The sequence below is a fragment of the Mesocricetus auratus genome, unplaced genomic scaffold (genome assembly GCF_017639785.1).
Source record: "Mesocricetus auratus isolate SY011 unplaced genomic scaffold, BCM_Maur_2.0 Super-Scaffold_100047, whole genome shotgun sequence".
Lineage (NCBI taxonomy): Eukaryota > Metazoa > Chordata > Mammalia > Rodentia > Cricetidae > Mesocricetus > Mesocricetus auratus.
This window is the reverse complement of record NW_024429224.1, coordinates 4,680,637-4,708,207: the sequence shown is the minus strand read 5'-3', so window position 1 is coordinate 4,708,207 and position 27,571 is coordinate 4,680,637. Positions and strand designations below refer to the sequence as shown.

The window sequence follows — 27,571 nt, the reverse complement described above, 5'->3', positions numbered from 1 at the left end:
CAACAAACCCCAAAGATGCTAACATCTCTTCTTTTGCAATGCTGGTATTACAACTGCTTGCTATGACACCTTGCTTCTTACATGGGGACTGGGTATCTGAACTTGGGTCTTTAGGTTTGCATGGAAACCATTTTCCTAACTGAGACATCTCTATGGGTCCAGAGATGTCCTATTAAATGTTGAACAATGTTGCAGATGCTACATGTAACTAATGATTGTGAAAAGAGGGAGAATTAGTCTCCCTCAGAAATGAGCTTTTCGTTGGTTATTCCATATGAAGTGATCAGTCCTACTTATATATTTATGATAAATGTTCATCATATTTAATGATATATTTAATAAACATATAAGTAGGGCTGATCACTTCATTGGGATATTATACATATTATATAGTTATACACATATATGTACTCACTCTGAGAGGGAGTAAAGGGAAAATGGGAGTAGTTGGCGGGAGGAAAAAGAAGAGGGAAAGTGATGAAATAATATTTTGATTAAAATTAAAAATTATAACTTAACCTGTTTTAATGGTTAATATAGGAACTATGAAAATTGAGGTGGTATCTCAGCTTCCCAATTATAGAGGTTGGCATAGCACTATGAATCTCTACACCATCTTCTTCTACAGCTATGTGATCCTCTTTATTGTGTGAAAGGCATCACTGAGACATGGAACAGAGAAGTGGACCAGTCACAATCAGCCTTGCCATAAACCCAGGCTAAATCTCAAATTACACAAATTATCCCTGATGGCTGGTCAGTCACTTTCATGATAAACATACATTCTTACACCCATGTACACTGACAAACATAAGCAAACACACCTCCCTAAAACCATACATTATATCTTGTCCTGTGACATCCCAGACTGTATCATTTATAAAGATCTGTCCCAAATCCATCCATTAATTTCACAGTCTATTGAAAGGTGGTGGAAATTCATCCTTGACACAAATCTCTTCCAGGTAAGACTATAATGGATCTTTACAGATGAGCTCACCTATGCCTCTGCATACTAACACTCCATCATCAATACGGCTGTTGGAATATAGTTTATGCCTTCCATGTGAGCAGGTAGTTATCCCTGAATCAGGGTTTGTTTGTCTAGCTATAATGAGTATAAATGTGTCTGGCCACCCCTGCTAGTCCTACGCAGTTCTTGTTCAATATCCTAGCCCAAAACTCATTCTGTTGGCAGCACTTATTTACTTTCTCCATGATTTTCTCATTCTGAAATGAAATCTCTGTGCTCTTGGTGACAAGGTTTATTTTGACAAAAGTTTATTTCCTACTGAGTAGCATCTTTCAGATAACTTGTTCTCTACTTGATGCTTGTGTTGATATTGTCAACTGAATACTGAAAATGTCATCCAATCTACTTGCTGTATAAGACATGATCTGCTTGAAAACTTCAGTCTGATACAGACCTTCACTCTTGTGTTGCCAGGGAGACCATGACTGACAAACACATCAATATTATTCCTCTTAAATTAATAGATACTTCTCATCACTATTTGGTCAACACATTTATTTATTTGTACAGAAGGATTTTGACTGTTTGGTTCACCTCTGAATAGCCCACAACTGAAATAGTATCTGGAACACAAACAAAAGCATATAGATACTAACTGAAAAAAGGAATCTCCTTTTGTATCTAAGAAACTGGCCAAGAGAGGTTGAGGAATGCATGCTAGTTTAAGTAGAATCAAGAAGTTAAAACATGTAAATGGGATTTGAAATACTGAGATCCAGCTTCCTTTTCAGGCTAATAATGCATGAACTGAAATTATCATGAGTCTGTTGCACAGTCATATCTGGTGGGAATGGCAAAAATCATAAGGCCAACACAGCCGCTTGACAAAGAACCAGCAATGCTGAGCTGCGTGATGGTTGCCTTGGGTTTTCATCTCCACCTGTTGCCTACTTGGGGCATTTTTAATGTTGGTACAATTTGGGGATATTATATCGATGGACAATTTCTTATGAGTCACTTATGCATTCCCCAGGAATGCTTCTTCTAAGCTACCCTGGGACAGTTCTGAACATTATTCCTGCCATTTTTAAGGGAGATATCCTTATATACGTGAAGGTCTTCCTTGTGCCTTGGAGGTTGTGACACACATAAAGAAGTCAGGGGTCTCTTTATGAGGCTAGGAGACACTCTTGGAACATCTGTTCCTGTTCTTACACAGGAACAAGATATTCAAAGCAAAGCAAACTAAAAAGGATGAACAAGATTTTGTGGGCTAAAGGAGTTGGCCACAGATCAGATTACAAACCTCTACCCACTCTACACTCAGGCAATTATGTAGCATATATCGCAACAAAGTCAGATTAGCTGAAGTTACCTCAGCCACACACAGAGACTCATATTGCTGAGCAGAATATGAAGTAGAAAGATGCTAAGAGAATGAGATGTCAGGACCTCTCTTTCTTAGAAAAGTTGGCACATGCATAACCACTGTGGCATCACATAACTAAGGAATAACAGAATGCCAGGATTAGACATACGGAGAAATTCTAAAAGGTACAAAATATAAACATTGTATTTTGCCAGAATTTCAATAATAACTGCAGCAGCTTTGGTCTGAGGACTTTTCTTGGGCACTCTGACTACTAATAGTTAATAATATACTACTTGGAAATGTGCTCAGGTCAGCTTGAAGATTTTGTTTTGGTCTAGTGCCCTTGTAGCCACAAAAACTACTAGCCTAAGAACAGGTGTGTCATATGTCTCTAGATTCTTAGAAATTATAGATTTAGTGAGTAAGAATGATTATAAAAGAGAACTGTTTATAGATGATGTCAAAACTTGAGGGAAAATGATTGTAAATGATAATTCTGCTTTGTCATAGTTTACTAATGATGACTAAAAGATGAGTTAAAGGAAGTAAAACACATGTCCAAAACCAAAAAATGATCTATATTTTGGAGCAACATGAATGAATCCCTGCTTACTAAATTCTGTATAAATAAAGCACCCTGGCTGCCAGTCAGTCAGGCTGCAAAATTCTCCCAACCATCATGGCCGACTCCCTCCCTTCCTAGCCCACACCTTACATCCCTGCTGTGACCTGTTTCTCCACAGGGAATGTGCTTCCCCTCTGTCCCTCTCTCCTAAAAGCTAAGAAGTGTCCATGTTTGATTCCTCCCGTCGCCACTCTTACATCCCATCTTCAGACCCTGCCCTCATGTGGAGCTGGACTCGAGCAAAGGGCAAACCTGAATTATTTTGTGGTGTGCAAGACACCACATGAGTTAGTCTTCCCTCCCACTCCCTCATATCTTCCTATTTCCCTCCATCCCATTCTCCTTGAATTCATAACACTACTAGAAGCACTTCCTGCTGAATAAACAACTTCCACAGGGATTCAATATCACCTGGAATTGAGGTCAATTGTCACTTCCTCTATTTTTTTCTCTTACCACTTTGCCAAAAATCAGTCCACGGTGCACAGAAAATTTCACATAAAGGACAGTTGATGCTAGCTTGCAGGAGCAAGCTGTGTTTGTCTCTTTCTAGTTTCATACTTCATGATAACACCATTGTAGGGAATTCACTTGGCAAAAATGGACAAATGCTATACAGTACATGTCCTGGCTTGGGATTGTAGGAAAAGTTATTAACCATTTCTCAGAACATTAGTCATACCCCTTTCTCATTTCCTATTCCCGTTTCTTCTTTCTTACTTTCTGATGCTAGTAACTACCTGAATGAGTTAATTTATATGTCGCCTATCTATTGGAAAGAGAAACTTACATCACAGTATTCTTTGCTTCATCTATGGTCCACTTGGACAACTGATGTTCGCTCATCAATCACCATCTGCATTTACGTCACCATTTACAGAGGAGGATCTGTAGCTTGTACTCTGGGTGCCATGTGTGGATGTTCCCACTTTGTCCTTTCATCTTTTACTTTAGACCATTTTGTAGTGAAGGAAACTAAGAGCAGTTTATTGATTTCCTTTTTTCATGCTGTGATAAAAGAAGCTTAAGGAAAGAAGAATTTATGTGGATCCCATTTCTAGGTTATAGTCCACCATTGCAGAGAAGTCACAGCAACAGATGAAAGCATATGGCCAGTCAAAGTGAAGATCAGGGAACAGCAGATGCATGCTGCACTTAGCTGTTCTTACATAATCCAGGATGCCCTGCCCAAGAAATGGTGTCACCTACAGTGGGCAAGTCTTCCCACTCCCATCATTGTGATCAAGAAAATGCCCATAGACATTCCCTCAGGCAAAACTAATTTGGACCATGTGTTATTTATATTCCCTTCCCAGTTGATTCTAAATTTGATAAAATTGGCAAAAGCCAACCATCACAATTAGCTGCAGTGGAGATTAAATTGGCAACAGAAAACTGAAGTTTTCAAGGAATCACTCATTGCAAATCACTGTGTTATCAATACTTTGCATAGGTGTCTAGAGAGAGGACTGGCATTCCAGCCACACTGTGAATGGAGAGTGTGTGATGGTTAATTTTCATTGTCAGGTCAACTGGATTTAGAATCACCTAGGAGACACACCTCTGGGCATGTCTGTGAGCATTTTTCCAAAGTGTAACTGAGGAGGAGAGATCCACTCTGAATGTGCTACCATCAATAGGGTGGGGGTCCCAGACTCAATACTATAGGTCAAAAGAGGAAGTGAACTGAGTACATTTCTTGCTCTGCTTGACTTAGATGCCATGTGACTAGCCGTGACTTCCTGCCAGGATGACCCCTTAAATTGTGGGTCACCCTTCTTTAATTAGATGCTCTTTAGTATTTTAATCCAGCAATGAGACAATTAGTCAATATAGAGAGCATTGGCCTCTGTGACTTTCAATTCCACGCGTGTTCATACTCCCTAAGAAAAAGTTTCACACAACAGAACATAACTCCAAGGTTTTTCTTGTATTGTAGAGACTTACAGGAATGTCATGGGTTTTTTGTTTGTTTGCTTGCTTGTTTTCTGTAGTTATAGGTTTCTGTATCTTGTTCAGTGTCCCTAAAAGTCATATTTAAATTCAACAGATTTGTACTTCAAATGCTAGTTTTAGAATTAATCAGCCAGTTCTAGCCTAAGGTTGAAATGAATGAATGAATAAATGAATGCATTGATGTACTTGTTGAAGACTCTAATAATATCCAAGCCAGCTAGTTTCACAATCAGATTCATTTTCCTTTCTATCCAACTCACTTTCAAAACCTAAAAGCAAACACTAAATGTCACTGTAGTTTGCATACAGAATAAAACCTGTGGAGGTAACAGGGCTATATACACAAAAATGACAGATTTCTGGTTGTTTCTTATGCAACAAGAAAATTTCCCCAGATTCTTCTAATAGATTCACTGTGGCCTCTCAAACATGACTCCCTCCTTACCATTATATTTTGATCAGATTGCTCAAAACAAAATATTAGTGACAAAAAGATCTTGGTGTGGTTTCCCCGTGTCTTCCTCAGAGAGCCTAAGAAACCTCATCTCTTATCACCACTCAAACTTCCTTGATACTTTCCAATTCTTTCTGGAAGAAGGCAATCCTAGAAAGGAATCATTCCTCCTGATCAGGGATCTTGGGCTTAACTATTGTGTTAAATATATATTTCAGCTACTGCATCATTGGGCTTTTCTGACATAGAATGTGGCCACACCCCCTGCTTCTCTTCATTTTGCAGAGAACTCAGCACAGGTGTCTGCAGAGATGTAGGAAGTCTTGATTGTTCTCTATAGAACCATAATGGCACGTAACACAAGAAACCTTTGGCTATCTACCCTCTCTGCCGCCTCCCCAATGTGTACACTTTCTTTGCCTGCACAGGATTGTGAGCAGAGTGTGCAGAAGGGACCAGAGTGTCTGTTTCACCACAAGAGATGAAAGCAAAGGGAAGTGGGAACAAAGAAAGAAAGCTGAATGCCGTGGGTGGCCACTTTAACAGGGTGAAGTGGGTGTGCAATTTAGTACTTACAGGTTTTCCTGAAAGGTCAAGACTGCAAGTTTTTGGTGCTCCTTGTAAAAGAAAGCTTCAGAAAACCTTCGGACCTGAGGGAGGACAATGTAAACAGCTTAATTCTTCAAGTAGATATGACCTCCATTTTCTCAACTTGAGAGTCTGAAGATTAAGTGTTGTGTTTTAATGGAAAGAAAGCTGTGCCTACACCTAGAGGTCTGACACAAGAGGCTTTCCACCCTCCGCAGCTGCCCACATGTCTCTGAAGCTCTTAGCCCAAACAGTGGAGTGTTTGTTTATAGACTCATTCCTGTTCTGCTTTCATTTTTATATTCGAGTTTTATTCTTCCTAGCACAACATGAGATTTTCCCAAATGGGCCTTATAAATGGAGAATTTCTAAAGCCAGAAGCAATTACAATGTGCTTTGTGAAGTCTCATTGTCAGACACTTATTTCTCTTACCCAAAGTGAGAAGATCAATATCACTCCACAGCTATTAATACCTACACGTATACAGCCAGGATGAGGACAACACCTTACATTTGGAAGCACTTCTTTTTAAGGATATGGAGACACTTGTAATAGTTAATTTCAGCTATCATCAGCCATAGATAAAAAAGATGTTTTATGAATGACAGAATGGGGCTGAATAGCTAAGTGAGTTTTTATGTCCCAGTGCTCATTCACAGTTCACTGGGACCAGTGTTGAAATTGAATCAATAGTTGGCACAATGCCAAGTCGTGTTCTTTGCAAAGAACCAACTCTTGCAAAATTTCTCTTTAAGTATAAATGCATGCACTCAGAGAGTTTATTAGAATTTTACAGTTTACCCTCAAAGTATGGTGTTCCTGGGTGAGATAAGTGGTCACTTGGGAGTGCAGAGTCACTGTATCCAAGAATTGGGTCCACAGAGACATCAAATGGGAGGCCAGCCAGGCAAGATCCTTACTGATCTGCTCAGCTATCTTCTCCGGGTTATTCAGCATCTGTAGGGGTAAAACAGGCTCAGTCAAAGATCTAGCTCTGTTGTGCTGCTCCAGTCCTCCTCTTGGGCTCTTTACCAAATGCTCTGGTCTTCTATCCTTTCCCTCACATGCTAAAACAATGTGGTATTATAACATGCCTGATGCTTTATAATGGAGAATTGTGTTATCCCGTCTCTTTGAATGTGTAAGTTAAGAGAGTTAGCAATAAGAAGAATAAACTATTTAGTAATCCCTGTCTATAGATTAATATTCGGAGCCCATGGTCCCATACAAGGTCAGCCAGTGTCTATCCCAAGTCTATGTCTTTCTTCTTCAAGCATGTTTTAAATGCAAGCTATTTCTAGATTCTCAGGAATATCTGGTCTAGTATGTCCTTTCTCCTTTTATAAATAGTTGCTACCCATTTTCAACTCTCTACCCTGAACTTCTAATCCCATCACCTCAGAACCCAGTTTTCCCAAACGTTAGCATCCTAGTCTGGGATTACTTTGCACTATTCCACCAAAGTACGATAATCCATAGCATCCTCCCTTAGGCCCACATACCCAGAGCAGAGAGCCTTGCACTGGAATCTACTCTGTGTTTCATTAAACTCCGAACTTGGTGCTTTATAATCACAACGACTCCCACTTACTAATACTGATCATTTGACAGGTGGAGGACCAGACATCTTACACATGCTTTACATTCAGTACATACAACCACCTGCTCTGCAGAATATTAGAGCCACCCTTTCACAGAAAGTAAAATGATGGTGATTTAGTAGAATATCCAATTTTCGCCCAGCTAGGATTTAACTGAAGGACTCTCTAACCATGAAACCACATGCTCTACCTCAGTAGTTATTTAAAAATATCTCAGGAAAAAAAAGATTCTCCTTATAATCCCAGAGTACTTAACTAGCCAGGTTACTAGGCAGGCTCTCAGTGGCTATAACCCATCATTATCTTTTTAACCATCACTTGATACTCCTTAAGGAGAATTCCAGGATGCCTTAATTACAATGTAAGTCAGTCAGACTACAGTGGGGCCTGGAGTGTTCGGAGAAGACGCTTTTGATGAGAACATGTTGGACAGGGAACTGGTTTAGAATGGGGAAGCCCGTACTCTAAGGGAGAAACTTGAATTATGGGAAGGTCAGAAGATAAAATGCTCCTTTGAGGAGTAACAAGAAGCCTGCCCTCTGAGCTTCTGGTTTAGATCCTTGTCTTGCTCACATGTTTGGCAAAAGAAGGACACGTGATTAGTAAGAGAGAGTCTCTGTCTTTGTAATCGCAGAGATAGGAATGCAGACCAGCAAGAGTGGTGTAGAGTTTTCACAAAGCCACAGCCATTCAAATCTAGGCATTTTCCCTCTCTCATCCTGTGCCCCAGTTTTCTCACTGAAAGCAGAAAGCAAACAACTTCTTCCAGATACAGCTTTGTAATTGCATTGGATTGAGGTTTGACTCTGGATGAAGGGAAAGCAGGTGAAAAGAGGTATCTAAGAGCAAGAGAACACCAAAGGAGGTGTTTGCTGCACAGCGAGGCTCTTAACACTTGGAGATTCTAGTTTCACCATTATGACTAGCTTCAAGATGCAACCCTCCAGTTAAACACAGCATCTTCTGCGGGTTTCATCCACTGACGACCACTGATTGCTCAGTCCCACACAGCACCAGTGAGCCTTAGACTGATAGCATAGAGCAGTGTCATAACGAGTGGTCAGAGACAGACAAGGGTGTAAGGAAGTAGACTTTAGGGATAGGTTGCGTCACTGGGAAAACTCCATACTAGAAGAGGGGCTTTTGCATTCAATCTAGGTAATTCATATTTGGACTCTTCTGCAAGAATCTTCACTAATAACAGCCAACCTATTGCATCAGCACTCAGCATTATTTTGCTTCCTTACCCAAGGTTACCATGCCTTTTATCCCTGTACCCTTCCTTCTGTCTCTGACCATCTGGTGATGACACTGCTCTATGCTATCAGTCTAAGGTTCACCCTCTCTCTTGAACTCTTCTTAAACAAGTGTGCTTGCAGGATGCTGCAGGCCTTCCTCATGATTCCTCTAACAAGTATGGCTTGCTTTCCTGCCACTGTCTCAATTTGTCTCCATTTGGAACTTAACCTCTCTGTATCCCTACTTCCAACACAGTAGCTAATAGATAATATAAACTCAGCAACCTTTTATTGCAGAAATAGGATCTTTGAGAGATGCCCTATGCCTCAACCCTGTTGTCCTGCCTTGCTTGGTTTCTTATTCTGCACTCCAAGCACACCCTTCTACCCCAGGGGCACTGACAGATGCAGCATGAATTCTGAACTCAACAATCAGAGGTGAAGAGGGATAAAAGAAAGATTAATTAAATGGGTCTTTGGAAGAATTATTTCCTCCCTAGTTTGATGGGAGATGTAATTCTGTAAATCTGTCTCTTATTGGTTGTTGAATAAAGCACTGTTGGCCAATAGGGAAGCATGATAGGTGGGACTAGGAGTCAAGGAGGATTCTGGGAAAGAAAGGCAGAATCAGACACAATGTAGCCCACCACAGGAGCAAGAGGTCCTGACTCTTTTCTCCAGTAAGAGAAATACTTAGATTGACAATTATGGAGTAAATACTTAAGTCAGAGCTAGCCAGTAAGAAACAGAATAAATGGCCAACAGCTTCATAATTAATATAGCCTCCTGTGTGTTCATTTGGGAGTCATGCGGCTCTGGAACCAGGGTGGGAAGGCAACACTCTACACTAGTTTATTACAGAAGCAGCTTCAGGTGAGGTTACAGAGATTCCTAAGTAAGCCACAGGAGGGCTTTCCTATCGTCACTGACACATGGACCAGTGTAATTACACATGACAGTGTGGATGGCTTTGTGCAGCAGGTGAGGGAGGAGCTTTACCTGCTAACAAGCCAGCATGCTCTTGGCCCACTATTATCACTGGTAAGTTCTCTGGATAAAGGCTCACCTACATGTCTTGACACTCCCAAAGCCTTGGTCATCTGGGCTAAAACCACATTCACTCCTATCCTCCCTTTCTCTGTTTATTCCATTCTCATTTTGTGCTACAGGGTATGCTACATTCCAAGACCCCAAATATGAATGCACAGAAATATAATTACACCCTGGAAGAAGCATTACATTCCCTTACAGCAACATACTTTCCTGTAATACACCTATAGAGTACTCTAAAAGATATGTATCATGAGTGTCATGTAAGGGTCATGGAAGCTTGCTGATGAGGTGATACCTACATTCTGTTTTCCAGGTCATCAACCTTCTTCCTGCTTCCTGTTTCTCCATCTCAGCTGCATGTGACAATCACTGGGAGGCTCAGGTCTGCCCATGTGTCCACAGAAGGTTGCATCCATTTCAGAATCTCTGAGGTCCAGTCCAGATACTAGAACTTCTAAAATGCTTCCCAGATCATCCTAATGCATATTCTGGTCTTAATCTCCTTGCTTGACTATGACCTCTCCCTATGTGCATTGTTTGTACATAAAACAAACCTCAGAAGTTCATGTGTTAAATACTGTGTTCCCAGTTACTATTACTGTTTCGAGAAGGGATGGAAACAATGGCTTCTGTGGCCTAACCTAGGCCACCAGGAGCACTGGGGTCAAGTTTTGCCCCCAGGAGTTGCTGAAACACCTACAGCATTTGATGAGAAGATGTGATTGTGTGGCATTGTCATCCTTGCTAAACAATCACACCTTCATTCTGGGCATGATCAAGACCACTAGAGCTTAAGCAAGGTCCAGGTCAATACAGTGTGGATGTGCTATCTGTAGGGGATGTTTTGTGGCACCAAAAGGAAATTCACAAAGCCTCTGCCACACAGAGGCATGCAGGAACAAGAGAGACCCCCCAAACACAGCAGTCCTGTGCCCCTGCCCACCCCCCACCACTCCTTGAAGTCTCTCTATAATGCAAGTTCTAATGTACTGTGAAGAGCTAGTGTTGGGCTCCAAAGAGACAGGCTAGACCAAGGAAGAAGAGACAAGAGTAGCTATAGCAGAAGGTGCATTATTGTTTTGAGCAAGACAAAAGAGACGGAAGTCCTAAATTCCCACTCAATTGAGTCTTCCACACATCATTTGAAAATCAGCAGAATGGTGTGTGTGTGTGTGTGTGTGTGTGTGTGTGTGTGTGTGTGTGTGTGTCCGTCCATTGCAGGATGCTAACATTTTCTCTGCCTCCTTGAACTCAAGGTCAGCTCCTTCATAGCAAAGACTTGAGAAATCACCTTGCTCACCTGGCCCATCTTGGTCAGGGTATCCTCTCAGACCATCAGCCTTTTAAGATTACCACCTCCTGGCTTGAATCAAGGTACTTCTAAATCCTCTGTAGTGGTTAATTTTAATAGCCAACTTGGTGACATCACTTTGGAGATGAGTCTCTGGATATGCCTGACAGGGATTATCTAGATTCTTGCAAATTGAGGTGGAAAGACACACCACCTACTGTGGGCAGCACCATTCCCTAGGCTAGGATCATGGACTTTACAAAAGGAGACAATGAACTCATAACCAGCATGCATTGCCCTCTGTTTCTGTTGTGATTTCCCACAGTAATGACCAACCCCCTAAAGATGAGGATCAACATAAACACTTTCTCCTATAAGTTGCTCTTGACGGGGGTGTTGTTAGAGCAACATGAAAAACAGCCAACCCAGACAAAGTAAAACTCAAGTCTAACATTCTTGCTATATCCTTCCTTTGGTTATTTTCCAACAGAAAAGGAGACCTCTAGTAGCAACTACTGGATAATTGAATAATTCCCAAAAGATTCATGGGGACAAACATCAGAAAATCTTTTATATCTTAGAAAATCTTATGTTTCTATACTAAAAAAAAAACCCTAAAACTAAACAAGACGTAACAAAGAGGCTTACTTCTCAGAACTGCTCAGCAAGCATTAGGAGGCCCTTTTGTGACTTGGTAAGGGGCACCCTACCCTGTTTGATTACTTCATTATGGAAAGAGGCTTAGCATCTCCCTAGCATGGATCACAACTCAGATTTCCAGTGTACCATTTACATCTGGGTTTCCTGTTCTCCATGCCACAGTGAGGTAGGTACACACTCACATGCTTATTCATGAGTGGCCTGGGCTTCAAATTGCTGATACCTCTACTTGGAGGAGTAGCCTTCCCTCCCCTGTTTCTTATCGACACCTTAATTTCCCAGCCAGAGCCAAGGCCTCCCCTCCTCCCTGCTCTGCTCTTCTTCAATTATACTACCTGACTCTCTCTCTAGCCATATGTGCAGAGTCTGACTTATCTCAGAACAAACCGATTTCTCACTAAGCTGTAAGTATCAGGTGGTCTCTTCCTTCATTGTATAGAGGGAACATTTAAGAGGTCAGTGGCCAGCAATAAGCAGGTATCTTTTAAACTTTTATAAGTTTCTCACACAAAACAAAGATGCCCCAGGAACACTGTATTGCCAGAGAACTTCGGTTTTTCCAATGTCTTAATACTTAAAACCATCTAACTCTTCACCATGTACATAGCAAGGCTTTAAAAACAAAACAAAAACCAACCAACCAAACAAACAAACAAACAAAACAGCCAATACCAAGGCTTGAGAGAAATGCATTCACTGTTGTTCAACATTTGCCAGGAGGTGGCACTGTTTCATCTCTAAGCAAATTCCGACTCTGTCTGGGAGGGTTTCTAAGTACCCAGCAATATTTCTGCCACTCAGTCTTCAGTCTGGTCAATCCATTAAGCAAATTAAGAAGCAGAATAAGGCCCAACTCCTTCCTCTTGATACTTTGCATTCCAACACCTCTTATCATTTCTTACAAAATAAAATTCAGCAACAAAATGTGATTACAAAATAAGTAAGTCCCATAGTGGCAAAAGAACTACAGAATTCAGTCAGGTGTTGGTGGAGTAATTCCATCACTAAGGAGGCAGAGGCAGGAGGGTCTCTGTGAGCTCAAGGTCAGCCTGGTCTACTGAACGAGTTCCAAGACAGGCTCCAAAACAATCAGAGAAACTCTGTCTCGAAAAACAAAGCAAAAGCAAAAACAAAACAAAAAACTCCAGAATTCAGTGGGATACACATGTATGTGCATGCACACATACCAAAACACATACAAACACACATGCATACACAAACACACATATACACAGGACTTGGAAGTAGAACAGGAACTTTCAGCCAGAGAAGGGGCTAAAAATGAATAAAATTAATTACATGACTGTCAGAGAGTTTAAAAAGTGAAATCAAGACAACATCCTCACAGTCTGGATCTCTGCTGCCAGGGAAGGAGGTGAGCAGCAGGTCACTTAGGAAATATGTCTGATGAAGTTATTGGCAGCTCTATCCTTCAGGCCTCTCATTAAATCACTGCAGTAAGCAGAAATGACAAAAATTTCAAAGACAAAGGTTTTCCAGGGACAAGGGCCACAAAGATCACTACTATCAAGTGGAGGTTGCCATTGCAACCTTTCCAAATTCGGTAGTCTCATCCAATGACTGCAAGTAGCTTAGAAACATTAAGGAAGCCTCACTTAGTATCCACTTGTCATTATGAATATGTGTGAGCACTTTCTGTCCCTGAATGCTGTGGGGAGGTTGCTCTGGCAGCCTTGCCATTGTAACTATGGATAAAACCCTAGTCACACTTTTCATCTTAGTTTCTTTCTGGAGATCACAGGGTGAATTTCAGTCTTCAGTTCCTGGTAAGGAATGCCTTAATCCCCTACAAACTCCATAAAGATGAGAGTGTATGGCTTTTGTTTGCTAAATTCTATCTAACTCATGAAGCAAGCTTTTTCTGGTCCCAAGCCAGCCACAGGGTAGAGGTTGCTGCCAGAAAACAACAACAACAACAACTCTCTCTCTCTCTCTCTCTCTCTCTCTCTCTCTCTCTCTCTCTCTCTCTCTCTCTCTCTCTCTCTCTCTTCCTGGTTAGGCAGTGAAAATTATCCCCAGATCTCAAGTATTGGGCATTGAGTGAATCATCAATGCCTAGGACCTAGTCAATTATGTCTCTCTTCTGCAGCTTCCATACATGGAAAATAGTACCATGATTTCCACCAAAGACAAATTTCATTAAAAATTATAAAGAAGCCATTTGACAGAAATTCAGATTCCTCCAGGGCCAGCACTTCTTGAGATAAAAATACCTGTACACGGTTGCATTCTCTTCTCAGGACTTTGTCTGTCGGCACCCAGGTTTGACTTGCCCAGCCGTGTAAGAGCGTGAGACCAAACGAGTGAGAAAGAGGACCCCTTTGTGGCATTAAGAATAAAATTAGGACAGCCCCAGGTGTGGATATGCACCTGCTTGATGTGTCCAGGATATGCACTCTTCTGTAGAAATGAAATTTTTTGCCTTACTGAGTAAGTTGGGCTGTGTGATCATTTTCTTGAGGTCCTAGATTTGCTTCTAGTGCATAGAAACCTTCAAGGTCAGGGACTGGAGAGCTTCCAGGATAGTGAATGTACCCACCTGCCTGAAGTTGGTATAGATCAACCCATGAAACAGAAGCTCCACTCTTTGCCTCCTTTTCAGACTTTGATCTATGCATCCTTCGATCTATGCAACCTTCATCTAGCTGTTAACTCATGCCCTTTGTAACATCCTAGTAGACTGGTAATGATTAGAAAATTGGTGCACCTTCTACTCTCTGGCCAGAGCTTCAGACAAGAGCTTCAATCAACATCAGAACTCCAGTCAGGGACTTCAATCAACCATATCCTGCCAAACAGAGACAACTTAATCCACTTAAGACTTTCACTACACTAACATTTTCTTCGTACAGGTTCCAATGAGATTGTCATCATCCCAATTCAGCAGGAAGTAACTTTGAGAAGACTATGCCCCATTTCCCTACTGTTGATAATATAGGATAATTTACACCTGTTAGGGTTAGTGTTCAATTATTTAGGGTTGGGATTGGAAGGAGGTGTTCAGATTTGGTCTTCTCTTTCAAATAAGCATAGGTTTAGATGGGATAGATATACTTAGGGTAGGATATAAGTGGATTATAATTTGCTTATCTTCTACGTACATATGCTGTATATGTTTGAGTTTTTGTATCAAGTCCAAATCTTCTCTTTAGACTAAAAGGGGAATTGTAGGGAGAGGCATACCTGCAGCTTTAGCCACTCCCCAATGGGCGTGGCTACAGGTACATGAAGGAGAGGGGAATAAATAGAGAGAAAGGGTTGCCTGGTGCTCTCTCTTGGACCCTGGCCACAGCTCGGAGACAACAGAGCGCTTCTGCTGTAAGTGACTTCTCTTTTTAATAAAGCATCCTACACTCCTTCTTTTCCCCTTGCACTGATTTCCGTGACAGGTTCCTATGTTCTCAAGCCACTAAATGAAATTATCTAACTTGAACAGGTTAGGAATGAAACGTCTATTCGGTAGCTGATTGGTCAAAGAAACTGCATCTGGAGGAGAGACAGTGCTATAAGTGTGGGCCTTTAGCCAGTAGGATCTCATTTTGACTCTAGGTAGACACTGTTAGAATTAAATTTCATGGTGGACATGCAGTTACAATCAAAGAATTGATGGAGATGAGACAATTCCTCATGCGCCGATGTTGGAAGTTCATTCTTCAACACATGCCCCAAAGGGCATGCCATCCTCCTACTTCATGACTCCTAATGACTTGGAGAATTCAACCAGGCACCATGATCATCATTAATGATGATCAATCTTAGGTCCCTCCCTGGTGCTTCAGTCAACCTCCTCCTTGCAGAGCTCAGACTTCTGCTCCCTCCTGTAGTCCTGCAACAAAGAATCTCCAAGTTCAGACCTCTATCACTGCCCTCGTGCAAAAACACAAGGCTTTGGTATTTTCTCAATCCCTGATTTCAAGGTAGCTTCTTCATTAGAGCCCACTAAGAACTTGCTTCCTCCTGAAAAGAATTACTGACACCCTACCTGGTGTCCCACCATCATGGACAATACCTCTGTCCAGATACTATTTCATTTGTGAGCTGTTCATTAGTGAAAGCCACAAAGGAAATGGACTCCTTCCCCGACCTTGTGCTCCTGGGGAAGGGATGACTAAGTCCCTTGTGCTGGCCTAGGTGCTCACAAGTAATGGAAACTTTAAAATGGGTGCTGAGATGAATCCAAGTTCCCTTGGTCAACAGGTGCCATAGTTCCTAAGGAGACAGTCATGAAAAGGCCATAGAGAAGGAGGGGGCTTGACTGACCACACTGCCTTCCAAGAACCCACATTGTGGTGTTTATGTGTTTGCATGTGTATAAGTTTGCATGTGTATAAGTTTGCATGAGTAACAGGTGACCACGCATGTTTATGCTTATGGAAACCCAAAGTTTACACTGGGTATCCTTCTCGGTGGCTCTCACTTTATTCATTTAAGCAGGCTCCCTTGCTGCACCCTGAGCATGACAATTGTGATGAGCTCAGCTAATCTGATTGCCCCTGGGATACCATATTACAGGCAATCACCAATTCCTTCATATGACAGAGATCTGAAGTGTGGTCTTTATGCTTGGGCTGCAAACACCTTATCTTCTGAGCAACCTCCCCAGCCTCATAGATAGGGAAACCATGATTCATAAAGAATAAACAATTTGTCAGCACTGTGCTGCAAAGGTCTGTTTTGAGGCCAGCTTCCAACAATGTATTCATTCCATCACTCACTGAGTCAACTAACTTCATTCAATATTAAATTCCTAGTGGTCCTAACCCAGCTTAATGAAGTGTGGTTGCCCCACTCTATAGAAGCAAGTCCTCTAGGGATTGTAGATCACAACAGGCAATAGAACTGATGCACATTCATTCTGCACCCACTCTCTAAGGACACAGTTCTTGCTTGCTTTACAAATTGGGAACCAAGACCCCAATATGAAATTACTGGTTTTTTTCCTGTTGCAAGTTTCTCAAGTCATTGTCCTTTCCCAGCTAAAACCTAAGAGCCAAGAATAAAATGGTCTTTCTTTTGAAACCTAGGGAAAACATGAATAAGTCTTCTTGGTTCCCAGGTTGTAGTTTGGTTCTCGCTTGCTTCACTAATTATAGAAGTCATGGACTAGCTTCACTCCAGATGGTGCCCTGACCTATTTGAGATGATTATGCTTTTAGGGACTTGGAGATAGCTTTGTCTTGCTTAAGTGGGTTGAAGCCATCAACCTCTTCACTTGAGTATTGCAGACTCCACCCACATACAGTGCTAAGGCTGCCATTTCTGAGTCTGATGCCTGTGAACAACCATGACATTCCTTACACATGCTCAAAAAATGATGGGTTTTCCTCACTGCCAATCATTTTTCACAACACGGCCTCAAATACCCTATTTGCTTATGCCGCAAAAGCCTTTCAGGACTTTCCTCAGGGAAGTAGGTTTGAAACCATCCCCACACACTGGTACCTGTTAAATCACTTTTCTCATTGGGAAAAGTTGTGGCTTAAGTGACTGGCATGCTATGTGGCAGACAAAACTAGCTTGTCCCAGAACTACAAGTATATCCCTCTGTTCAGAGTCAGGGTCAGCAGGGTAATTACCTGTAACTCTGAGCACAGTTGAGAGAGTGTTTCTTCAACAGCGAGGGCCTCTGGGAAGGAAAAAGGAAGACCACACAATTAAACAGACTTCATTTCAATGCTGTACTTGCTAACTAAAGGAAAAGGCCTAAATTTCATGCTCTAAATAGTAAAGTTATAGAGAGACAAAGGCAACTCCAGGGGACTCTCTTAATTAAACTTTGAAGAGAATCAACCTCATTTGACATCATAGACTGAGTGCAAGAGGAAACCCATAGTGGACAACTTAATGGAATTAATGGAACTATAAGTTTAATTGACCCCTTAGTGTGTCTACCACTTTGTGTGCCTTAAATAACTCTATATTTATTTATGCTTTTCCAGATGCGCGCACACACACACACACACACACACACACACACACACAGAGTCCCACAAATATATATTTTGAAGCAGAGAATATGGATTTGTGTTTCCATCTTGAAGCTAAAATGTCAGAAGCTCTAGGAAGTAAAGTGGCAGATCTGGGAGACCTCAGGTTCCAGGGACCATGACACTAATGAGCATCATAACCATCGAGCCATCCCCAGTGTGGCATGCAATGCACCAGCTGGTCAACCTGAACCACTGGCCTCCAGCTATTTGTGATTTAATGGTCAGAGTTTTGACCGTGTTTGAACTCTCTCCTAGCACCCCAATGACAAAGCAAATCATCTCCATACAGTTGTACTGTCCACAGCAACTTGAGAAATCCCTTAGCACCTCTGTGTCCTCCTGACCTTCCCATCTGATGGGTGAACTATGGCTAAGTACTGCTGAATAAAATCCATTTTCTTTTGAGGCATGTAACTAGCTGATTCTCTATTGTCTTTTGATTTGTTGTGTGGAACTTGAGGTCAAATCTAAGGTTTAACATATGCAAAGCAAGTGCTCTACTAAAGACTCACAGTCTGGGTCCTTTGTATCCGTCTTTACAGTCTGCACACGATTGACTTCTGGAAATATCCAAGTTAAAGAGTGTTTGATTTAAAGCCCCTGACACTGGCTTAGCCAGGTATCATGGCTGATTGAACTAGATGGAAAGAGGCTCTGAAAACCAATATGAGCACCACAAACACTCCTTTGCTTTGCAGACTAGAGAGAGAACCTAAGGAATCGAAGGGGGATCCAGCCCTCAACAATCCTGATAGTAAAGAGAAACTTGGAAATATAGCATTGTCATGCAACCTGCTTATAATACACAGACCACAGACAACACCAGATGATATAGTTCTCACAGAAGTTGATATCCAGAGGAACAGACAAAGACATAAGCACTCCATGGGATACTGACATTGAAATATATATTATTCTTGAATTCTAGACTCTGGGTTGAGCCTCTGATTCAAAGGACTTTAGAGCAGAACCACAGCATATCGCATGCTGTAAAGACAGGCGACGGGACTGAAGCACCCTACCCCAGGCAGTCAGAGCTGGACCTCAGGGCTTCTGTCACAGCTACATATTGCTGTGCGGTGTGGCTTTCAGTAGTCATCTTACTTTCCATGCATGACTTCTCTTATTTATCACTCAAGAGGGATTTAGGCTCACAAATATCCTTGATACTTAGTTTGGAAAAAATCTATTTGTCACCTAAACAACCTGTCATTGCAGGTTTCTAGAACCCTTCACAGGATAGACCAGGGGATAGTCAGATACACACAAATATATTAGATATGAATGCCTATATATCTATACACAATTGTTTTCTATAATATAATATTCTTTTGTAAGGCTGTTACACATATTTATAAAATGCAATTCTATAATTGCATCTTAATTAAGAAAGGCTTTAACCTCGGATATTATTTAAGAAAGTGTGTGTGTGTGTGTGAATCAATGGTAGTTGGCAGTCTGAAAAGGACTGAAGGACTCAAAAACCTGCACTTGCCCCCTCCCCTTCCCTTCCCCTTTGCTTAATTAGATTACTTTAGATTATGAGGTTGAGCTCCTGCCATTGAGGTGAGAGTCAGTAACCACCAATTCCAGGGATGAAAGACAGGAGCCATGGTGGCCCTGGTGTATTGCTAACCCAGTTTAGATTTTAGCACATTCTTTTTTCAAATATAATCACCTTTACGAGCTACTTTCACTTTGTGTGTCACTTTGTATAATATCAAGATTATTGCTAACCAAAGCAACTTAACATTATTGGACAGGATATGCGGTAGGTGTTCAAGAAATGTTTGATACATAAATGAATGAGTGAGTGTCTTAGGGCATATTTTATTTTATTGCATTTGTCCTTCCAAAGAGTCACTCTTGGTACAATGAGGTAGAGCCCAAAAAAGCTTAAAGGACCAAAGGAATTTTCACCATGGCCTTTACAAAAGCACAGCATCTTTTCACCATTCACACTCCAATGTGGAAGGCCAGCTCCTGGAAAGATGCCTCTTGTTTCTAACCCCTTACCCAGCTCTATGGTGGGCAGCTCAGGAATGTCTCTCATGATGACCAGAAAGTAGAGTCGGAGGCCCCGATAGGCATGGAGGAGCAGCAGACAGAGGTCCCGGTGCCATTTGTAGGCATGTTGTATGCAGTTCTCTGAGGGGACGTAGAAGCTTCCCTGAAGGGACAGAAGGAACATAGCTGAGGAATCTATACCTTGCTCTGACTTCACAGAACTCCTCTCCTCCACCCAACATTCACAGACTATTTTGGGCTTCGGGACAGCAGGACTGGTTCTTAGATAATATGAAGACTTCAGGAAGAAAACTGGCTGAGTTCCAATCTCTTCCATATCCCTGCCAAGTAGGAAAACCACAGACTCACTATGCCTCTGTTGTATCACATTTAAGTGAAGATATTAATAGTTATAATATTAGAAACAATGATAGCAGATGATGACTAAGAAGCAGATAAGGGTGTCTGTCCCTGAGTCCCAGAGGACAGACTTATAAGAGGTTGGGTGACAGAAGAAGGGGAATTCTTTACATGGGTGGGTGAGGGGTGATTAGGAAGATTATTAGAACAGATAAATGAGCAACACTGTGCTATAAAGGGAAAATAAAACTATCTTATAAAATTGTAATGAAGGATGAAGTGGAGTCCAAGAGCTCTAAGTCTGGGCAGTTTCAGAAAGTTCTGCACAGTGGAATCTGTTTGAAGCTATAGAATGGGTAGAAAGACAACTTGGTTTGTGCAACAACAAGAAAATGCCTAAACCCACATTCCACTCAGCATGGGGGAAAATAAAAACAAGACAGTTTTGTTTATTTTTAATAACATAATTTGTCTCTCTCTCCAACCTGAGAGAAAGGTATTCCAGAGTGAATTTTAGGATAATTTTTTTCTAAGAGCAGAGAAAGGAATCATTGAGTAGGACGTGGACAGTGGAAAATTGAGATAATCCATAGTAGGAAGATTTGGTGGTGTTACACGTCTGCTCATTCACCTACTCCCCCTTGGCCACAATGGAAGCAAGCACTCACTCTTCATGGTTCCCTGCTGCTGCCTTGCCCATTCTGCCCAGAATGGAGGAAGATTGGGCTGGGAAGGGATGGTATCCATTCTCTTGCCATCATTGTGTGGGTCTGCATGGTTGGTGATTATGGCTGTCTCCTATCCCATTTACTCTTTGTTCTTATTTCTAACTAAGCAAGCTGAATTTGCCTAGTAAGGGTATGATAAATCAACAGTTTTGAGAATGAACCACTACAGAGAAAGGCATGAGACCATGGATAAGCAACTCTTTCTAGAGCAACATCAGTACTTGGCCTCCAAAATCCCCAGCATTGAAGTATTGACTTAGGATTGAGGCAGAACCTCAATGTAGTATCTCATGACTACAGCAAATGCCTTCTGCTACAGTATCTACTTTTCAATGTCTTTATTTCCTGAGCTCTACAACCTTACCTTATATTATAATGCTGTCTGGTTTTTTTAAAATTTGAACTTAGGAGAAATATTACATAAGGATAACAAAAAGTCTTGAAAGTGTTGCAGTGTGGCGTAGGAAAGGCAGAAGTGAAGAGCTGAGCCCTGCCCCACCTCTGGGAGATCTCCAGTGCTTTGGTGCAGTCTCCACCAGGCAGCAAACAAGTGAGAGAACAAGCTCCAGGCTGTGCCCCCACCACTGCGGCCCAGTGGGCTCTGTCCCTCCATGACCCACTCTGCCACCCAACACCATGCACCTGAACATCCTTCCCATGGCCAGCCCTTCCACACAACCCCAGTAGACTACATAGGCACAGAAACAAACATACCATTTGGGAAAACAGGTGATTGGCCAGCCTCCCCATGAACTGCCCCCAAATCCAGACTAAACCCCAGGGCACACCCTATGCCCATTCCCCTCCCCTCCCCCAAAAGCAAGGCAGCTGAGCCCTGCCCCCACATCTGGTGGACCCCCATGCCGCTGATGGTGTCCCTAGCAACAGGCAAACAGGAAGCTGAATACCCTGTCTTTGGTCAGGCTTCCCCTGAAACTCCAGCAGAGTATACCGGCACAGGTGCCTGGAAGAAGAGATGAACAAACGGCGGTGTAAGAATACATTCAGTGGGCATCATCAGGTAAACAGGCCAGCTTCCCGGCCTGTGTTCCAGAGCCTGCAGATCGCCTGGGAACTGGACAGAGTTCCCAATCCCGGCGGGAGCATCAGGTAAACAGGCCAGCTTCCTGGCCTGTGTTCCAGAGCCTGCAGATCGCCTGGGAACTGCACAGAGCTCCCAATCCCGGCGGGAGCCAAGCACCCCAGACTCCAGATCTTCTCTCCCACCAAAGAGACCAGGAAACTACAGGAGCCAGGGAGACCAGGGGAGTAGCAGTTCCGGATCAGGTACAACAGGACCCAGCATAGGGTCCAGGGGACCAGGTAGGAGGCTAAGCGCCCCAGATTCCTGTTCTTCTTCTCTACCCACGGACCAGCATTTGGACAAGGCATAGAAGAACCACCAGATTACTGGACTTACTAGCACCCACCAAAAGGGAACTCTGGTCCCCAGACCAGGAAGGGGCTCTTTCTGCACCCACTAAAAGAAGAGATGGGAAAGAGACAATACAAAAACACAGTCAGCAACAGAAAAACAAATATGACACCGCCAGATTCTAGAGACTCCACACCAGCAAGACCCCAATATTCCAACGCGAAGGAAGCAGAAGAGAACGACCTTAAAAGCACTTTCATGAAAATGATAGAGGCCCTAAAAGAGGATATTGGAAAATCCCTCAAAGAAATGGAAGAAAAAACAAACCAAAAAATGCAAGAAATGGAAGAAAAAACAAACCAAAAAATGCAAGAATTGGAAGAAAAAACAAACCAAAAAAGGCACGAAATGGAAGAAGAAATGAAGCAAAAAATGCAAGAAATGGAAGAAAAAGCAAAGCAAAAAATGCAAGAATTAGAAGAAGAAACATACCAAATAAGGCAGGAAATGGAAGAAGAAACAAAGCAAAAAATGCAAGAAATGGTAGAAAAAACAAAGCAAAAAATGAAAAAAATGGAGGAAGAAACAAACCAAAAAAGGCAGGAAATGGAAGAAGAAACAAAGCACAAAATCCAAGAAATGGAACAAAAAGCAAACCAAAAAATGCAAGAAATGGAAGAAAGAACAAACCAAAAAATTCATAAAAGGCAACAAACGGACGAACAGATAAACAGAAAATTGCAAGAAGCAATGCAAACGCTGCAAGGGTTGAAAACTGAAATAGAGACACTAAAAAAACACAATCTGAAGAAAGGCAGAAAATAGAAAAGCTGGACAAACAGTCAGGCACTACCAATACAAGCATTACCAACAGAATAGAAGAGATGGAAGAGAGAATCTCAAGTGTTGAAGATACATTAGGAGAAATGGATTTATCAACCAAAGAAAACCTTAAATCCAACAAATCCTTAACACAAAACATCCAGGAATTATGGGACACCATGAAAAGACTAAACCTAAGAATAATAGGTATAGAAGAAGGAGAAGAAATCCACCTGAAAGGGGCAGAAGGCATATTCAACAAAATCATAGAAGAAAACTTTCCCAACCTTAAGAAAGACATGCCAATGAAGGTACAAGAAGCCTACAGAACACCAAATAGAGTGGACCACAAAAAAATCCCCTCGCCACATAATAATCAAGACCCCAAACATACAGAATAAAGAAAGAATATTAAGAGCAGCTAAGGAAAAAGGTCAAGTAACATATAAAGGCAGACCTATCAGAATTACACCTGATTTCTCCATGGAAACTCTGAAAGCCAGAAGGTCCTGGATAGATATTCTACCTACACTAAGAGACCATGGATGCCAGCCCAGACTACTATACCCGGCAAAGCTCTCAATCACTATAGACGGAGAAAACAAGATATTCCATGACAAAACTAGATTCAACCAATATGTGTCCACTAACCCAGCCCTACAGAAAATTTTGGAAGGAAAACTCCAACCCAAGGAAGCTAACTACAACCAGAAAAACATAAGCATTAGAGAATCCCTCTCTACCAACAGCCAAAAGAACAAAGGGGCGAAATTCCACCCATAATTCCACCAACAACAACCATCGCAAATCGAAGAAGGATGAGCAATCAATGGTCATTAATATCCCTCAATATTAACGGCCTTAACTCACCCATAAAAAGACACAGACTAGCAGAATGGATTCGAAGACAGAACCATTCCTTCTGCTGCATACAAGAAACACACCTCACCCTCAAAGACAGACATTACTTGAGAGTTAAAGGTTGGGAAAAATTTTTTCAATCAAATGGACCCAAGAAACAAGCAGGGGTAGCAATCCTAATATCTAACAAACTAGACTTTAAAATAAAATCAATCAAAAGAGATGAAGGAGGTCATTACATACTCATCACAGGTGAAACCCACCAAGATGAAGTGTCTATCCTGAACATCTATGCCCCCAATACAAAGGCATCCACATTCGTTAAAGAAACATTATTAGAACGTAAATCTCATCTAAAGCCCCACACAGTTATAGTGGGAGATTTCAACACACCACTCTCACCACTAGACAAGAATACCAGACAGAAACTCAACAAAGAAGCAAAGGGTCTAATAGAAGTAATGACCCAACTGGGATTAACAGATATCTATAGAACATTTCATCCACATAAAAAAGAATATACCTTCTTCTCACCACCACATGGAACCTTCTCAAAAATCGACCACATACTTGGCAACATATCAAACCTCAGCAGCTACAAAAAAATTGGAATAACTCCATGCATCTTATCAGACCACCATGCTTTAAAATTAGAATTCAACAACAACACAAATTGCAGAAAACCTACAAACTCATGGAAATTGAATAATGTTCAACTGCACCATCCCTGGGTCAAAGAGGAAATAAAAAAAGAAATTAAAGACTTCCTCGAATTCAATGAGAATGAAGACACAACATACCCAAACCTATGGGACACTTTGAAAGCAGTGCTATGGGGGAAGTTCATAGCACTAAGTGCTCACATGAAGAAACAGGAAAACAGTTATACCAGAGAATTAACATCACAGCTAAAAGCTCTAGAACACAAAGAAGCACACTCCCCCAGGAGGAGTAGACGCCAGGAAATAATCAAATTGAGGGCTGAAATCAACAAAGTAGAAACCAGGAAAACAATACAAAGAATCAATGCAACGAAGAGTTGGTTCTTTGAGAAAATCAGCAAGATAGACAAACCTTTGTCCAAACTTACCAAACAGCAGAGAGTGAACACGCAAATTAACAAAATCAGAAATGAAAAGGGGGACATAACAACAGACTCTGAGGAAATCCAGAGAATCATTAGGTCATACTTTGAAAACCTGTACTCCACAAAATTCGAAAATTTAAAGGAAATGGATGACTTCCTGGACAGCTATCATTTGCCAAAACTAAATCAAGAACAGATAAGCAATTTAAATAGACCTATAACCCCTATGGAAATAGAAGCTGTCATCAAAAGTCTCCCAACCAAAAAAAGTCCAGGTCCAGATGGCCTCAGTGCAGAATTCTACCACAAATTCAAAGAACAGCTTATACCAATTCTTCTCAAAGTGTTCCACACAATAGAAGCAGAAGGGTCTTTGCCAAACTCTTTCTATGAGGCTTCAATAACCTTGATCCCCAAGCCACACAAAGATACAACCAAGAAAGAGAACTTCAGACCAATATCCCTCATGAACATTGATGCAAAAATACTCAATAAAATACTGGCAAATCGGATCCAAGAACACATCAAAACAATCATTCACCACGATCAAGTAGGTTTCATCCCAGGGATGCAGGGATGGTTCAACATACGAAAATCCATCAACGTAATCCACCATATAAACAAGCTGAAAAACAAAAATCACATGATCATCTCACTAGATGCTGAAAAAGCCTTTGACAAAATCCAACACCCCTTCATGATAAAGGTCTTGGAGAGATCTGGGATAACAGGGACATACTTAAACATAATAAAAGCCATATACAGTAAACCAACAGCCAACATCAAACTAAATGGACAGAAACTCAACGCAATTCCTCTAAAATCAGGAACAAAACAAGGCTGTCCACTCTCTCCATACCTTTTCAACATGGTACTTGAAGTTCTAGCTATAGCCATACGACAACAAAGGGGGATCAAGGGGATACAAATTGGGAAGGAAGAAGTCAAACTTTCACTGTTTGCAGACGATATGATAGTTTACATCAATGACCCAAAGAACTCTACCAGGGAACTCTTACAGCTGATTAACACCTTCAGCAAAGTGGCAGGTTACAAGATCAACTCAAGAAAGTCAGTAGCCCTACTATATACAGATGATAAAAGGGCTGAAAGAGAAATCAGAGAAACATCACCCTTTACAATTGCCACAAACAACATAAAATACCTTGGGGTAACGCTAACCAAACAAGTGAAAGACCTGTATCATAAGAACTTTGAATCTTTAAAGAAAGAAATTAAAGAAGCCCTCAGAAAATGGAAAGATCTCCCATGCTCTTGGATAGGTAGGATCAATGTAGTAAAAATGGCAATCCTGCCAAAAGCAATCTACAGATTCAACGCTATCCCCATTAAAATCCCAGCACAATTCTTCACAGACCTTGAAAGAACAATAATCAATTTTGTATGGAAAAACAAAAGACCCAGGATAGCCAAAACAACCCTGTTCAACAAGGCAACGTCCGGAGGCATCACTATCCCTGACCTCAAGCTCTATTATAGAGCTATAGTCCTGAAAACAGCTTGGTATTGGCACAAAAATAGACAGGCAGACCAATGGAATCGAATTGAAAATCCGGGTATTAACCCACACACGTACGAACATCTGATCTTTGACAAAGAAGCTAAAAATATACAATGGAATAAAGAAAGCATCTTCAACAAATGGTGCTGGCATAATTGGAGACTGGCATGTAGAAAAATGCGGATCGATCCATGTTTATCGCCATGCACAAAACTTAAGTCCAAATGGATCAAAGACCTCAACATAAATCCAGCCACACTGAACCTCTTAGAAGAGAAAGTGGGTGGTACCCTTGAAAGAATTGGTACAGGAGACAGCTTCCTGAACATAACACCAGTAGCACAGACAGTGAGATCAACAATTAATAAATGGGACCTACTGAAACTGAGAAGCTTCTGTAAGGCAAAGGACACAGTCAGCAAGACAAAAAGGCAGCCCACAGAATGGGAAAAAATATTCACTAATCCCACATCTGACAGAGGGTTGATCTCCAAAATTTACAAAGAACTCAAGAAGCAAGTCTCCAAAACAGCAAAGGACCCAATTAAGAAGTGGGCTGCAGAACTAAATAGAGAGTTTTCAATAGAGGAGTCTAAAATGGCTGAGAGGCACTTGAGAAAGTGCTCAACATCCTTACCCATCCGGGAAATGCAAATCAAAGCAACTCTGAGATACCATCTCACTCCTGACAGAATGGCTAAAATCAAAAACACCAATGACAATTTATGCTGGAGAGGATGTGGTGAAAGGGGGACACTCCTCCATTGCTGGTGGGAGTGCCAACTGGTTCAGCCACTTTGGAAAGCAGTATGGAGATTCCTCAGAAAAATGGGAATAAACCTACCACAAGACCCAGCAACTGCACTCTTAGGCATATATCCAAACGATGCCCATTCATATAACAAAGATGTCTGTTCCACTATGTTCATAGCAGCTTTATTTGTAATAGCCAGAACTTGGAAGCAACCTAGATGTCCCTCACCCGA

At 41.5% G+C, this 27,571-nt stretch overlaps 1 protein-coding gene across 5 annotated transcripts in view; it reads right to left on the bottom strand.

Annotated features, from left to right (window-relative positions):
- Fam135b (family with sequence similarity 135 member B) overlaps positions 1-27,571 on the bottom strand; it is a 328,330-nt gene that overhangs the window by 59,780 nt on the left and 240,979 nt on the right. For all 5 annotated transcript variants that reach the window (XR_005873157.1, XM_040735574.1, XM_040735575.1 and 2 more), the window contains exons 8-11: positions 19,840-19,993; positions 17,410-17,459; positions 6,771-6,926; positions 5,957-6,030 (exon numbers count right to left, since the gene is read on the bottom strand). Coding sequence is in view for 4 of the 5 variants with exons in the window: in XM_040735574.1 (XP_040591508.1) it covers positions 5,957-6,030; positions 6,771-6,926; positions 17,410-17,459; positions 19,840-19,993 (434 nt within the window). In the remaining variant the exon portion in view is untranslated. The remainder of the gene's footprint in view (positions 1-5,956; positions 6,031-6,770; positions 6,927-17,409; positions 17,460-19,839; positions 19,994-27,571) is intronic.